This window comes from Oncorhynchus mykiss, unplaced genomic scaffold (genome assembly GCF_013265735.2).
Source record: "Oncorhynchus mykiss isolate Arlee unplaced genomic scaffold, USDA_OmykA_1.1 un_scaffold_87, whole genome shotgun sequence".
Classification (NCBI taxonomy): Eukaryota; Metazoa; Chordata; class Actinopteri; order Salmoniformes; family Salmonidae; genus Oncorhynchus; species Oncorhynchus mykiss.
The window spans coordinates 1,303,166-1,318,460 of NW_023493659.1; the positions used below are offsets into that span (position 1 = coordinate 1,303,166).

At 45.2% G+C, this 15,295-nt stretch overlaps 1 protein-coding gene and 1 long non-coding RNA gene across 4 annotated transcripts in view; one reads left to right on the plus strand and one right to left on the minus strand.

Moving 5' to 3' along the window:
- Positions 1-2,485: 2,485 nt before the first annotated feature.
- LOC118947008 lies at positions 2,486-7,923 on the plus strand. The gene is made up of 3 exons (XR_005041634.1): positions 2,486-3,441; positions 6,048-6,137; positions 6,912-7,923. It is a non-coding gene; the product is annotated as an uncharacterized LOC118947008 (long non-coding RNA).
- Positions 7,924-10,254: 2,331 nt separating this feature from the next.
- The window catches only part of LOC110514205 (transmembrane protein 192-like), a 33,456-nt gene continuing 28,415 nt past the window's right edge, over positions 10,255-15,295 (minus strand). For 2 of the 3 annotated variants that reach the window (XM_036972025.1, XM_036972026.1), the window contains 2 exons: positions 12,566-12,659; positions 10,255-10,588 (listed from right to left, as the gene is read on the minus strand). In XM_036972025.1, coding sequence (XP_036827920.1) covers positions 10,474-10,588; positions 12,566-12,659 — 209 coding nt within the window. In that variant the 3' untranslated portion in view covers positions 10,255-10,473. The remainder of the gene's footprint in view (positions 10,589-12,565; positions 12,660-15,295) is intronic. The other variant, XM_036972024.1, reaches the window with a different exon arrangement.

Here is a 15,295-nt window from a genome sequence, read left to right on the forward strand (position 1 = left end):
TCTACCATAGGTGACTCCCTCCCTCTAGGTGATCTACCATAGGTGACTCCCTCCCTCTAGGTGATCTACCATAGGTGACTCCCTCCCTCTAGGTGATCTACCATAGGTGACTCCCTCCCTCTAGGTGATCTACCATAGGTGACTCCCTCCCTCTAGGTGATCTACCATAGGTGACTCCCTCCCTCTAGGTGATCTACCATAGGTGACTCCCTCCCTCTAGGTGATCTACCATAGGTGACTCCCTCCCTCTAGGTGATCTACCATAGGTGACTCCCTCCCTCCTTCTAGGTGATCTACCATAGGTGACTCCCTCCCTCCCTCTAGGTGATCTACCATAGTATAGTACGGGGTTAAGGGTGTATTGATGGTTAACGGTGTATTGATGGTACAGGGTTAAGGGTGTATTGATGGTACAGGGTTAAGGGTGTATTGATGGTACAGAGTTAAGGGTGTATTGATGGTACGGGGTTAAGGGTGTATTGATGGTACAGGGTTAATGGTGTATTGATGGTACAGAGTTAAGGGTGTGTTGATGGTACAGAGTTAAGGGTGTGTTGATGGTACAGGGTTAAGGGTGTATTGATGGTACAGGGTTAAGGGTGTATTGATGGTACAGAGTTAAGGGTGTATTGATGGTACAGGGTTAAGGGTGTATTGATGGTACAGGGGTGTATTGATGGTACAGGGTTAAGGGTGTATTGATGGTACAGAGTTAAGGGTGTATTGATGGTACAGGGTTAAGGGTGTATTGATGGTACAGGGTTAATGGTGTATTGATGGTACAGAGTTAAGGGTGTGTTGATGGTACAGAGTTAAGGGTGTGTTGATGGTACAGGGTTAAGGGTGTATTGATGGTACAGGGTTAAGGGTGTATTGATGGTACAGAGTTAAGGGTGTATTGATGGTACAGGGTTAAGGGTGTATTGATGGTACAGGGTTAAGGGTGTATTGATGGTACAGGGTTAAGGGTGTATTGATGGTACAGGGTTAATGGTGTATTGATGGTACGGGGTTAAGGGTGTATTGATGGTACAGAGTTAAGGGTGTATTGATGGTACAGGGTTAAGGGTGTATTGATGGTACAGGGTTAAGGGTGTATTGATGGTACAGGGTTAAGGGTGTATTGATGGTACAGGGTTAAGGGTGTATTGATGGTTAAGGGTGTATTGATGGTACAGGGTTAAGGGTGTATTGATGGTACAGGGTTAAGGGTGTATTGATGGTACAGGGTTAAGGGTGTATTGATGGTACGGGGTTAAGGGTGTATTGATGGTACAGGGTTAAGGGTGTATTGATGGTTAAGGGTGTATTGATGGTACAGGGTTCAGGGTGTATTGATGGTACAGGGTTAAGGGTGTATTGATGGTACAGAGTTAAGGGTGTATTGATGGTACGGGGTTAAGGGTGTATTGATGGTACAGGGTTAAGGGTGTATTGATGGTACGGGGTTAAGGGTGTATTGATGGTACAGGGTTAAGGGTGTATTGATGGTACGGGGTTAAGGGTGTATTGATGGTACAGGGTTAAGGGTGTATTGATGGTACGGGGTTTAGAGTGTATTGATGGTACGGGGTTAAGGGTGTATTGATGGTACAGGGTTAAGGGTGTATTGATGGTACAGAGTTAAGGGTGTATTGATGGTTAATGGTGTATTGATGGTACAGGGTTAAGGGTGTATTGATGGTACAGGGTTAAGGGTGTATTGATGGTACGGGGTTAAGGGTGTATTGATGGTACAGGGTTAAGGGTGTATTGATGGTTAATGGTGTATTGATGGTACAGGGTTAAGGGTGTATTGATGGTACAGGGTTAAGGGTGTATTGATGGTTAAGGGTGTATTGATGGTTAAGGGTGTATTGATGGTACGGGGTTAAGGGTGTATTGATGGTACAGGGTTAAGGGTGTATTGATGGTTAATGGTGTATTGATGGTACAGAGTTAAGGTTGTATTGATGGTACAGAGTTAAGGGTGTATTGATGGTACAGAGTTAAGGGTGTATTGATGATACAGGGTTAAGGGTGTATTGATGGTACAGAGTTAAGGGTGTATTGATGGTACGGGGTTAAGGGTGTATTGATGATACAGGGTTAAGGGTGTATTGATGGTACAGGGTTAAGGGTGTATTGATGGTACAGGGTTAAGGGTGTATTGATGGTACAGAGTTACGGGTGTATTGATGGTACAGGGTTAAGGGTGTGTTGATGGTACAGGGTTAAGGGTGTATTGATGGTACAGGGGTGTATTGATGGTACAGGGTTAAGGGTGTATTGATGGTACAGGGTTAAGGGTGTATTGATGGTACAGGGTTAAGGGTGTGTTGATGGTACAGGGTTAAGGGTGTATTGATGGTACAGGGTTAAGGGTGTATTGATGGTACAGGGTTAAGGGTGTATTGATGGTTAAGGGTGTATTGATGGTTAAGGGTGTATTGATGGTACAGGGTTAAGGGTGTATTGATGGTACAGGGTTAAGGGTGTATTGATGGTACAGGGTTAAGGGTGTATTGATGGTACAGGGTTAATGGTGTATTGATGGTACAGGGTTAAGGGTGTGTTGATGGTACAGGGTTAAGGGTGTATTGATTTTGTAGAGCGGTCTGATGGTTCCAGGTGTTTGTTCAAAGTCTTGTCGGCCATCTTGTGTCTGAGATCCATTAGGGTCATGCGGTTTCTCTAATCCTCATTCACATGTAATGGCGCAGATAGCATGTGAATGGACAGCCACAAACTGCAGAGCCGGCCGTTAGCACACACGCTAATGAACCCTCACTTTGCATAGGTATTAATATGGCTAGCACTAGGCTTTAACACCACAAAATGATGAAAAAGTCAAGGGGTGTGAAAACTTTCTGAAGGCACATGTGGGGGGTGGGGGCTTCCTGTCAGCATCACCTACTACATGTGGTGTCAATAGAAGGAACAGTCGGGGGCAGGGCAGGCTGATGGCAGTATAAGAAGCAGAGGGGTGGAGGGAGCTTTGTCACTTTGCTCTCATTCACAGAGACAATCACTCTCTGGACAAACACCCACGACGGACACACACACTGAAGACACACACGGAAGACACACATTCATTAACTGAGAAGAGATCCTGAGAGGGACCCACAGCACCACATCATCCTGCCCAGAGAGAGAGAGACTGATTCCTGGGTAGAGAGAGGAGCTCCAGACCCTTCCTATCCTGAGAGGGACCCACAGCACCACAGCATCCTGCCCAGAGAGAGAGACTGATTCCTGGGTAGAGAGAGGAGCTCCAGACCCTTCCTATCCTGAGAGGGACCCACAGCACCACAGCATCCTGCCCAGAGAGAGAGACTGATTCCTGGGTAGAGAGAGGAGCTCCAGACCCTTCCTATCCAGCCATGAGGATCATCAGCCTACTGTACCTGCTGCTGCTGCTGCTAGTAACTGTTCTAGGATCAGTTTCTGCAGTGAGACCAGGTAGGACAACACAAAGACATTATATTACACTCCACTATAGAACTATATTACACTATAGACCTATATTACATCACACTATATTACATTCCACTATAGACCTATATTACATCACACTATATTACATTCCACTATAGACCTATATTACACTCCACTATAGAACTATATTACACGATAGACCTATATTACATCACACTATATTACATTCCACTATAGACCTATATTACACTCCACTATAGAACTATATTACACGATAGACCTATATTACATCACACTATATTACATTCCACTATAGACCTATATTACACTCCACTATAGAACTATATTACACGATAGACCTATATTACATCACACTGTAGAACTATATTACATTCCACTATAGAACTATATTACATCACACTGTAGAACTATATTACATTCCACTATAGAACTATATTACATCACACTGTAGAACTATATTACACTCCACTATAGAACTATATTACTAAAATATAGTAGGATCACAATACACCACTTTTTTAGAAGTCTATCCAACTAGACTTTGGTAATAGACCATGTATAGGTCTAGAACTATATTACACTGCTTTGAGGAAGACCCCTCGTTCCCCATATTTAGGCTATTCTATCTAGCCCATAGGCTACTGCAGAACACCATCCGCCTACTGAATATCCCCATGTTGTTATAACGACACATGGCATAAAGCTCAGTGGTGAAACATACATTGGAGTTGGTCTACCTTGAAACAGGCCGTGATAAAATGCATGTGACTAAAGCCATATGCAGCCTTTAATCTTCAACTCGGATGATAAAAGTGTTGATCATCGACGAGCCTATACAACATCATCTGGTCTTCTGATTGGATGGATTTCAATCTAAAGTTTACATAACACAACAATAATTGGAGCGTAGGCCTATAGAATTAGGGCCGAGTGATGGAAACACATCTGCAGCGTGCGCTATACCGCCACGGGTTTACGACCTCGGGTGATTTAGTGCGTGCAGTCACTGCAGTAATGAGTCGAGATTTGGCTGAAGCGCGTTAATTCACCAGAACACTCTGCGGCCCGATACTTTACAGGGCCTTTATGACTGGGTGGGGGTGAGTGAGAGAGACCGGGGCTCAGCCGCAGGTCCACCGGTCTATTGTCTGGTCGGCAGAGTTCCCGCGCGCTGCGATATTGTTAATCACAGTGTATAACGGAATGCTAATGCACGAGCCTGATTAACACGGAGCGCCTGGAAAGGAGAATCATCCGGGGAGGGGTATGGGGGTGGGGTGGCGGGGTTCACTCGGTCATAAAGGCATCGGTGAGTTTTTATCTCTTCCTGCCGGTCTGTCCTCGGAACAGGCGGTAGAAAGGCGCTTTATGGCAACGGGAGGTTTAAAGTCATCATTAAAACGGTGGTTTATTAGAGAAAGAGACCGCTGGTTATCTTCAAAGGTCAATGGGCTTATAGCCTACACTATAGTAGCTATATCCTAATAGGGGAATACAGGTGGTCCACCGGGCAGATACAATTACCCTACAGAGGTTCCCTGCAGGTGAGGCAGGATGTGGAAGGAAGGATACAAAGGAGCTAAGAGGTTTATGGTCAGGTAGACTGAACCTGGCTGATAAATCAACAACAGGCAGGTAGACTGAACCTGGTTGATAAATTAACAACAGGCAGGTAGACTGAACCTGGTTGATAAATTAACAACAGGCAGGTAGACTGAACCTGGCTGATAAATTAACAACAGGCAGGTAGACTGAACCTGGCTGATAAATTAACAGGCAGGTAGACTGAAACTGTCTGAAATTAACAACAGGCAGGTGACTGAAAATGACTGATTAACTAACAACAGGCAGGTAGACTGAACCTGGTTGATAAATTAACAACAGGCAGGTAGACTGAACCTGGCTGATAAATTAACAACAGGCAGGTAGACTGAACCTGGCTGATAAATTAACAGGCAGGTAGACTGAAACTGTCTGAAATTAACAACAGGCAGGTAGACTGAAAATGACTGATTAACTAACAACAGATAGGTACAGTAGACTGATAAACTGAAACAGCCTGATAAACTGAAACAGCCTGCTAAACTGAAACAGCCTGATAACCTGAAACAGCCTGATAAACTGAAACAGCCTGATAAACTGAAACAGGCTGATAAACTAAAACAGGCTGATAAACTAAAACAGGCTGATAAACCGAAACAGGCTGATAAACTGAAACAGGCTGATAAACTAAAACAGGCTGATAAACTGAAACAGCCTGATAAACTGAAACAGGCTGATAAACTGAAACAGGCTGATAAACTGAAACATCCTGATAAACTGAAACAGCCTGATAAACTAAGACTAGTTGTAGTAGCCTAGCTATAACAGGAGAACTTACAACAGCTCAGTGACCAACCTGTCTCTGGCCTTAACCATCAACATGTTGACCTGCTCAAATCGACTACAGAAGGTATCTCAGAGTGTAGGCCATCAATAACCATCAATATGTTGACCTGCTCAAATCGACTACAGAAGGTATCTCAGAGTGTAGGCCGTGCTGCGACTATGTGGTATTTCTGAGCGTTCGTCCTAATTCAAATGGACCCTTCATCTCTCTCTCTCTCCAGACATCTTGAACATACGGAGAAGGTACCACAGACACCACTGCCCCCACCGTCGCTGCATGCCCCTGCACTCCAGAGTACCATTCCCCTGAGGTAAGACACACCTGGACTCATCACCAACGCCACCTGTGGGAATGTGTGTGTGCGTGGGCATGTCTGACCCTAACCCGTGTCCAGGGATGTCAGGGGTCAAAGGGTGAAACACCCGCTGCGGCTGGAGTGTGTGATCAAGACCAGAGGTTTGTGTTCACACAGTCCTGTAGAAGACGGGGTGGCAGGTAACCTAGTGGTTAGATCGTTGGGCCAGGAACCGAAAGGTTTCTGGATCGAATCCCTGAGCTGACAAGGTAAAAATCTGTCGTTCTGCCCCTGAACAAGGCAGTTAACCTGTTCCCTGGTAGGCCGTCATTGGAAATAAGAATTTGTTCTTAACTGACGAGAGAGTGAGAATCATTCTCAAACAACATTGTTTAAACTGAGGAGGGCCACTGCCCCCTCTGTCTCACATGCACACTGCTAAAATGTTCCTGCCTGACCCATAACACTGTCTATATTCTCTCTGCCTGACCCATAACACTGTCTATATTCTCTCTGCCTGACCCATAACACTGTCTATATTCTCTCTGCCTGACCCACTGTCTATATTCTCTCTGCCTGATCCACTGTCTATATTCTCTCTGTCTAACCCATAACACTGTCTATATTCTCTCTGCCTGACCCATAACACTGTCTATATTCTCTCTGTCTGACCCATAACACTGTCTATATTCTCTCTGCCTGACCCACTGTCTATATTCTCTCTGTCTGACCCACTGTCTATATTCTCTCTGCCTGACCCATAACACTGTTTATATTCTCTCTGTTTAGGTGTAACAGAGTGAACATGGAGGTAAGAGAGAAGAGGAGAATCTCTGTGACATCCTCACCCCTCCTCTTCCCCCCACAAGACACCACACACACCTGTGGGGACACACCTGTGGGGACACACCTGTGGACAAGAGACACGGAGTGCGGAAACACGGCGCTGAAGGACTGAACACTGAGCGAGAGACATAGCCTGTGCTGAGACTGGGAGTTTGGGTAGAGAGGAGAGAGAGGACTACTGCTGCTGCTGTTGAATAGACAAAGATCTGAACTGGAGTCACTAGACTACCTGCCTTCCTGCTCACATCACTTCATATACATACCACCGCCATCTATCTGGGTACTGAGACATTTATACTATATACCACAGTTCCAAGACATTTATACTATATACCACCGTTCCAAAACATTTATACCATATACCACAGTTCCAAAACATTTATACTATATACCACCGCCATCTATCTGGGTACTGAGACATTTATACTATATACCACAGTTCCAAGACATTTATACTATATACCACCGCCATCTATCTGGGTACTGAGACATTTATACTATATACCACGGTTCCAAGACATTTATACTATATACCACCGTTCCAAAACATTTATACTATATACCACAGTTCCAAAACATTTATACTATATACCACCGCCATCTATCTGGGTACTGAGACATTTATACTATATACCACAGTTCCAAGACATTTATACTATATAACACCGCCATCTATCTGGGTACTAAGACATTTATACTATATACACAACAGTACCAAAACATTTATACTATATACCATAGTACCAAGACATTTATACTATATACCACAGTTCCAAGACATTTATACTATATACCACAGTACCAAAACATTTATACTATATACCACAGTACCATCTGGGTACCATAAAAACTACAGCTCAGACTTATACAATATACAGAATAAGTGTTTTTATGGGAGAAATGCACTTCAAATGTACAGTATGTTCCAGTTAATGACCTGTTAATAATAAAACAATCTGTTTATACTCTTTTCAGTCTGGTGTAATGCTTGACCCTCTCAGTCCATCCCATTAGGAATGGTAGGAGTCTCAGTCCAGCCCATTAGGAATGGTAGGAGTCTCAGTCCATCCCATTAGGAATGGTAGAATTCTCAGTCCAGCCCATTAGGAATGGTAGGAGTCTCAGTCCAGCCCATTAAGAATGGTAGAATTCTCAGTCCAGCCCATTAGGAATGGTAGGAGTCTCAGTCCAGCCCATTAGGAATGGTAGGAGTCTCAGTCCATCCCATTAGGAATGGCAGGAGTCTCAGTCCATCCCATTAGGAATGGCATGAGTCTCAGTCCATCCCATTAGGAATGGTAGGAGTCTCAGTCCATCCCATTAGGAATGGTAGAATTCTCAGTCCAGCCCATTAGGAATGGTAGGAGTCTCAGTCCAGCCCATTAAGAATGGTATAATTCTCAGTCCAGCCCATTAGGAATGGTAGGAGTCTCAGTCCAGCCCATTAGGAATGGTAGGAGTCTCAGTCCATCCCATTAGGAATGGCAGGAGTCTCAGTCCATCCCATTAGGAATGGCAGGAGTCTCAGTCCATCCCATTAGGAATGGTAGGAGTCTCAGTCCATCCCATTAGGAATGGTAGGAGTCTCAGTCCATCCCATTAGGAATGGTAGGAGTCTCAGTGGGTGTTACAACATGGTACAGTTAGAGATATCATGTTGTCTAGGTAACTACAGAAGACAACACAGCTGTTTTCGTTTACACTTCCATTTATTAACCTCATTTACACATTAAGTCACGAGGACTAAACTCAGCAAAAAAAGAAACGTCCCTTTTTCAGGATCCGGTCTTTCAAAGATAATTTGTAAAAAATCGAAATAACTTCACAGATCTTCATTGTAAAGGGTTTAGACACTGTTTCCCATGCTTGTTCAATGAACCATAAACAATTAATGAACATGCACCTGTGGAACGGTCGTTAAGCTTACAGACGGTAGGCAATTAAGGTCACAGTTGTGAAAACTTAGGACACTAAAGAGAACCGTCTACTGACTCTGAAAAACACCAAAAGAAAGATGCCCAGTGTCCCTGCTCATCTTTTTAAATGTGCCTTAGGCATGCTGCAAGGAGGCATGAGGACTGCAGATGTGGCCAGGGCAATAAATTGCAATGTCCGTACTGTGAGAGGCCTAAGACAGCGCTACAGGGAGACAGGACGGACAGCTGATCGTCCTCGCAGTGGCAGACCACGTGTAACAACACCTGCACAGGATCGGTACATCCGAACATCACACCTGCGGGACAGGTACAGGATGGCAACAACAACTGTCCGAGTTACACCATGAACACACAATCCCTCCATCAGTACTCAGACTGTCCACAATAGGCTGAGAGAGGCTGGACTGAGGGCTTGTAGGCCTGTTGTAAGGCGGGTCCTCACCAGACATCACAGGCAACAACGTCGCTGGACCAGACAGGACTGGCAAAAAGGTCTCTTCACTGACGAGTCTCGGTTGGTCTCATCAGGGGTGATGGTCGGATTCACATATATCGTCAAAGGAATGAGCGTTACGCCGAGGCCTGTAGTCTGGAGCGGGATCGATTTGGAGGTGGAGGGTCCGTCATGGTCTGGGGCGATATGTCACAGCATCATCGGACTGAGCTTGTTGTTGAGATTGCCCTCAATGACGCTGTGCGTAACAGGGAAGACATCCTCCTCCCTCATGTGGTACCCTTCCTGCAGGCTCATCCTGACATGACCCTCCAGCATGACAATGCCACCAGCCATACTGCTCGTTCTGTGCGTGATTTCCTGCAAGACACACACCATGGCCAGCGAAGAGCCCGGATCTCAATCCCATTGAGCACGTCTGGGACCTGTTGGATCGGAGGGTGAGGGCTAGGGCCATTCCTCCCAGAAATGTCCGGGAACTTGCAGGTGCCTTGGTGGAAGAGCAGGGTAACATCTCACAGCAAGAACTGGCAAATCTGGTGCGGTCAATGAGGAGATACACTGCAGTACTTAATGCAGCTGGTGGCCACACCAGATACTGACTGTTACTTTTAATATTGACCCCCCCTTTGTTCAGGGACACATTATTCAATTTCTGTTAGTCACATGTCTGCGGAACTTGTTCAGTTTATGTCTCAGTTGATGAATCTTATGTTCATACAAATATTTACACGTTAAGTTTGCTGAAAATAAATGCAGTTGACAGTGAGAGAACGTTTCATTTTCTGCTGAGTTTATATAAAAACACACTGCAGGGAGAAAACACACACGGCCCTGATAACATGGTTCTCTCTCCCTCCCTCCCTCCCTCCCTCCCTCCCTCCCTCCCTCCCTCCCTCCCTCCCTCCCTCATCTCTCCTCCCTTCTTCTCCCTCTTTATCACATATCTCTAATGACTACCCTTTTCACGCACAATCTCTACGCACACACACTACCCAGAGGTCACTTGGGGTGGTCACAGAGAAATAAAACGAGGCCTCTAATCTGTGACACTCTTCTCTTCTTCCATCCTCCTCTCTCTGTCTCTTATGGTGGTGTTGTGGTTGTATTGTGGTCAGTGCTGTACAGTCATGTTGAGCAGTCTCTTGCTCAGTAAGGTGTTGTGTTGCTTCAGGTAGTCGATGAGATCAGCTTGTTTCTCCACTACCTCCTCCAGACTGGAGCCCTCCCTGGAGAGGAACAGGACACCGAGGTCATTCGACGTTAGAACAAGGTCAGAACTTTAAAACAAGGTCAGAACAACAGTAGAACAAGGTCAGAACTTTAAAACAAGGTCAGAACAACAGTAGAACAATAAAAATGCAACATTAGGTGAAGCCAGTCCAGGGTTAGGTGTGTGTATATATATATATATACATACATACATACATACCTGAAGCCAGTCCAGGGTTAGGTGTGTATATATCTGAAGCCAGTCCAGGGTTAGGTGTGTATATATATATATATACACACATACCTGAAGCCAGTCCAGGGTTAGGTGTGTGTATATATATATATATATATATATATATATATATACCTGAAGTCAGTCCAGGGTTAGGTGTGTATATATACCTGAAGTCAGTCCAGGGTTAGGTGTGTATATATACCTGAAGCCAGTCCAGGGTTAGGTGTGTATATATACCTGAAGTCAGTCCAGGGTTAGGTGTGTGTATATGTATATATATACCTGAAGCCAGTCCAGGGTTAGGTGTGTATATATACCTGAAGTCAGTCCAGGGTTAGGTGTGTATATATACCTGAAGTCAGTCCAGGGTTAGGTGTGTATATATACCTGAAGTCAGTCCAGGGTTAGGTGTGTGTATATGTATATATACCTGAAGTCAGTCCAGGGTTAGGTGTGTATATATACCTGAAGTCAGTCCAGGGTTAGGTGTGTATATATACCTGAAGTCAGTCCAGGGTTAGGTGTGTGTATATGTATATATACCTGAAGTCAGTCCAGGGTTAGGTGTGTATATATACCTGAAGCCAGTCCAGGGTTAGGTGTGTATATATACCTGAAGTCAGTCCAGGGTTAGGTGTGTATATATACCTGAAGTCAGTCCAGGGTTAGGTGTGTGTATATGTATATATACCTGAAGTCAGTCCAGGGTTAGGTGTGTATATATACCTGAAGTCAGTCCAGGGTTAGGTGTGTATATATACCTGAAGTCAGTCCAGGGTTAGGTGTGTATATATACCTGAAGCCAGTCCAGGGTTAGGTGTGTGTATATGTATATATACCTGAAGTCAGTCCAGGGTTAGGTGTGTATATATACCTGAAGTCAGTCCAGGGTTAGGTGTGTGTATATACCTGAAGCCAGTCCAGGGTTAGGTGTGTATATATACCTGAAGTCAGTCCAGGGTTAGGTGTGTGTATATACCTGAAGTCAGTCCAGGGTTAGGTGTGTATATATACCTGAAGTCAGTCCAGGGTTAGGTGTGTGTATATGTATATATACCTGAAGTCAGTCCAGGGTTAGGTGTGTATATATACCTGAAGTCAGTCCAGGGTTAGGTGTGTGTATATGTATATATACCTGAAGTCAGTCCAGGGTTAGGTGTGTATATATATATATATATATATATATATATATACCTGAAGTCAGTCCAGGGTTAGGTGTGTATATATACCTGAAGTCAGTCCAGGGTTAGGTGTGTATATATGTATATATACCTGAAGTCAGTCCAGGGTTAGGTGTGTATATATACCTGAAGCCAGTCCAGGGTTAGGTGTGTGTATATGTATATATACCTGAAGTCAGTCCAGGGTTAGGTGTGTATATATACCTGAAGCCAGTCCAGGGTTAGGTGTGTGTATATGTATATATACCTGAAGCCAGTCCAGGGTTAGGTGTGTGTATATGTATATATACCTGAAGTCAGTCCAGGGTTAGGTGTGTATATATACCTGAAGCCAGTCCAGGGTTAGGTGTGTGTATATGTATATATACCTGAAGTCAGTCCAGGGTTAGGTGTGTATATATACCTGAAGCCAGTCCAGGGTTAGGTGTGTATATATACCTGAAGCCAGTCCAGGGTTAGGTGTGTATATATACCTGAAGTCAGTCCAGGGTTAGGTGTGTGTATATACCTGAAGCCAGTCCAGGGTTAGGTGTGTATATATACCTGAAGCCAGTCCAGGGTTAGGTGTGTGTATATACCTGAAGCCAGTCTCAGTAGTGTTGTAGGAGTTTGATGGTTCCTCCTGACTGATATCTGGACCAGCTCGGTCTCTGTTGAATCTCACCACCCTGACTGGAGAGAGAAAGCGAACGAACATACACACACACACACACAATTATCTTGTTACCAATCAGTCTTTCTCTACTCTCTCCCTCGCTTTCCCGAAATCCTTCAGTCTCCCCCTCAGTCACAGTCCCCCTCAGTCACAGTCCCCCTCAGTCACAGTCCCCCTCAGTCACAGTCCCCCTCAGTCACAGTCCCCCTCAGTCACAGTCCCCCTCAGTCTGTCTCCCACTCAAATTAAATTCAAGGGGCTTTATTGGAATGGGAAACATATGTTTACTTTGCCAAAGCAAGTGAAATAGATAATAAACAGAAGTGACACAGTAAACATTACACTCACAAAAGTTCCAAAGGAATAGAGACATTTCAGATGTGATATTAAGGCTTTTTACAGTGTTGTAACGGTGTGCACGTCTCTCTCTCTGGAATGTGAAGTATTTCTCAAGGTTGGTTCTGTGTGTGTGTTTAGGGTAAATATATATATAGAGAGAGAGGGATAGAGAAAGAGGGAGAGGGATAGGGAGAGAGAGAGAGAGCGAGAGAGAGATAGAGAGAGAGGGATAGAGAGAGAGCGAGAGAGAGAGCGAGGGATAGAGGGAGAGGGATAGAGAGAGAGAGATGAGGGGAAGAGAGAGAGATTAGAGAGAGAGAGATGAGATGAAGGGGTTGAGTGCAGTAGTTGGACAGTAGAGATGTGACACATTCCACACCTCCCTCTAAGAGACGACACACACCGTCTGTCTGCCGTTCCTCTGCTGTTCGTTCAGCGCGGTGTGCTGGGTAATGGTCTTCACCGATCCACCTGCACCCCAAAACCACAGACCCCAGCTGGGGCCCGGATCCAGAAGTGTAAATAATGTCCTGGGTCTGATCTGATTGGGTGTAATTTCAACCAACTGCTGCAGTAGAGACAAAGAAAGACATCAGATCATTTCCGCTGCTGCTTTTCACCAGAGCTTGTTGTTGGCCAATCAGAAGTCATCAAAGTGGCAATAGGCTCATAGAGCCTCCGTGTGGTAAAAGTTAGGAGATATCTAATCAATGGAGGATGGAATTAAAATGATAGATTTAAAAAGAAAAGGACGGGCTACAACCACCAAGAGCCAACAGCTAGGCTGCTACTTTATATTCTGAAGGAGAAGGACGGGCTACAACCACCAAGAGCCAACAGCTAGGCTGCTACTTTATATTCTGAAGGAGAAGGAGAAGGACGGGCTACAACCACCAAGAGCCAACAGCTAGGCTGCTACTTTATATTCTGAAGGAGAAGGACGGGCTACAACCACCAAGAGCCAACAGCTAGGCTGCTACTTTATATTCTGAAGGAGAAGGACAGGCTACAACCACCAAGAGCCAAAAGCTAGGCTGCTACTTTATATTCTGAAGGAGAAGGACGGGCTACAATCACCAAGAGCCAACGGCTAGGCTGCTACTTTATATTCTGAAGGAGAAGGACGGGCTACAACCACCAAGAGCCAACAGCTAGGCTGCTACTTTATATTCTGAAGGAGAAGGACGGGCTACAACCACCAAGAGCCAACAGCTAGGCTGCTACTTTATATTCTGAAGGAGAAGGACAGGCTACAACCACCAAGAGCCAACAGCTAGGCTGCTACTTTATATTCTGAAGGAGAAGGACGGGCTACAATCACCAAGAGCCAACGGCTAGGCTGCTACTTTATATTCTGAAGGAGAAGGACGGGCTACAACCACCAAGAGCCAACGGCTAGGCTGCTACTTTATATTCTGAAGGAGAAGGACGGGCTACAACCACCAAGAGCCAACAGCTAGGCTGCTACTTTATATTCTGAAGGACAAGGATGGGCTACAACCACCAAGAGCCAACATCTAGGCTGCTACTTTATATTCTGAAGGAGAAGGACGGGCTACAACCACCAAGAGCCAACGGCTAGGCTGCTACTTTATATTCTGAAGGAGAAGGACGGGCTACAACCACCAAGAGCCAACGGCTAGGCTGCTACTTTATATTCTGAAGGAGAAGGACGGGCTACAACCACCAAGAGCCAACAGCTAGGCTGCTACTTTATATTCTGAAGGAGAAGGAGAAGGACGGGCTACAACCACCAAGAGCCAACGGCTAGGCTGCTACTTTATATTCTGAAGGAGAAGGACGGGCTACAACCACCAAGAGCCAACAGCTAGGCTGCTACTTTATATTCTGAAGGAGAAGGACGGGCTACAACCACCAAGAGCCAACAGCTAGGCTGCTACTTTATATTCTGAAGGAGAAGGACGGGCTACAACCACCAAGAGCCAACAGCTAGGCTGCTACTTTATATTCTGAAGGAGAAGGACGGGCTACAACCACCAAGAGCCAACAGCTAGGCTGCTACTTTATATTCTGAAGGAGAAGGACGGGCTACAACCACCAAGAGCCAACAGCTAGGCTGCTACTTTATATTCTGAAGGAGAAGGACGGGCTACAACCACCAAGAGCCAACAGCTAGGCTGCTACTTTATATTCTGAAGGAGAAGGACGGGCTACAACCACCAAGAGCCAACAGCTAGGCTGCTACTTTATATTCTGAAGGAGAAGGAGAAGGACGGGCTACAACCACCAAGAGCCAACAGCTAGGCTGCTACTTTATATTCTGAAGGAGAAGGAGAAGGACGGGCTACAACCA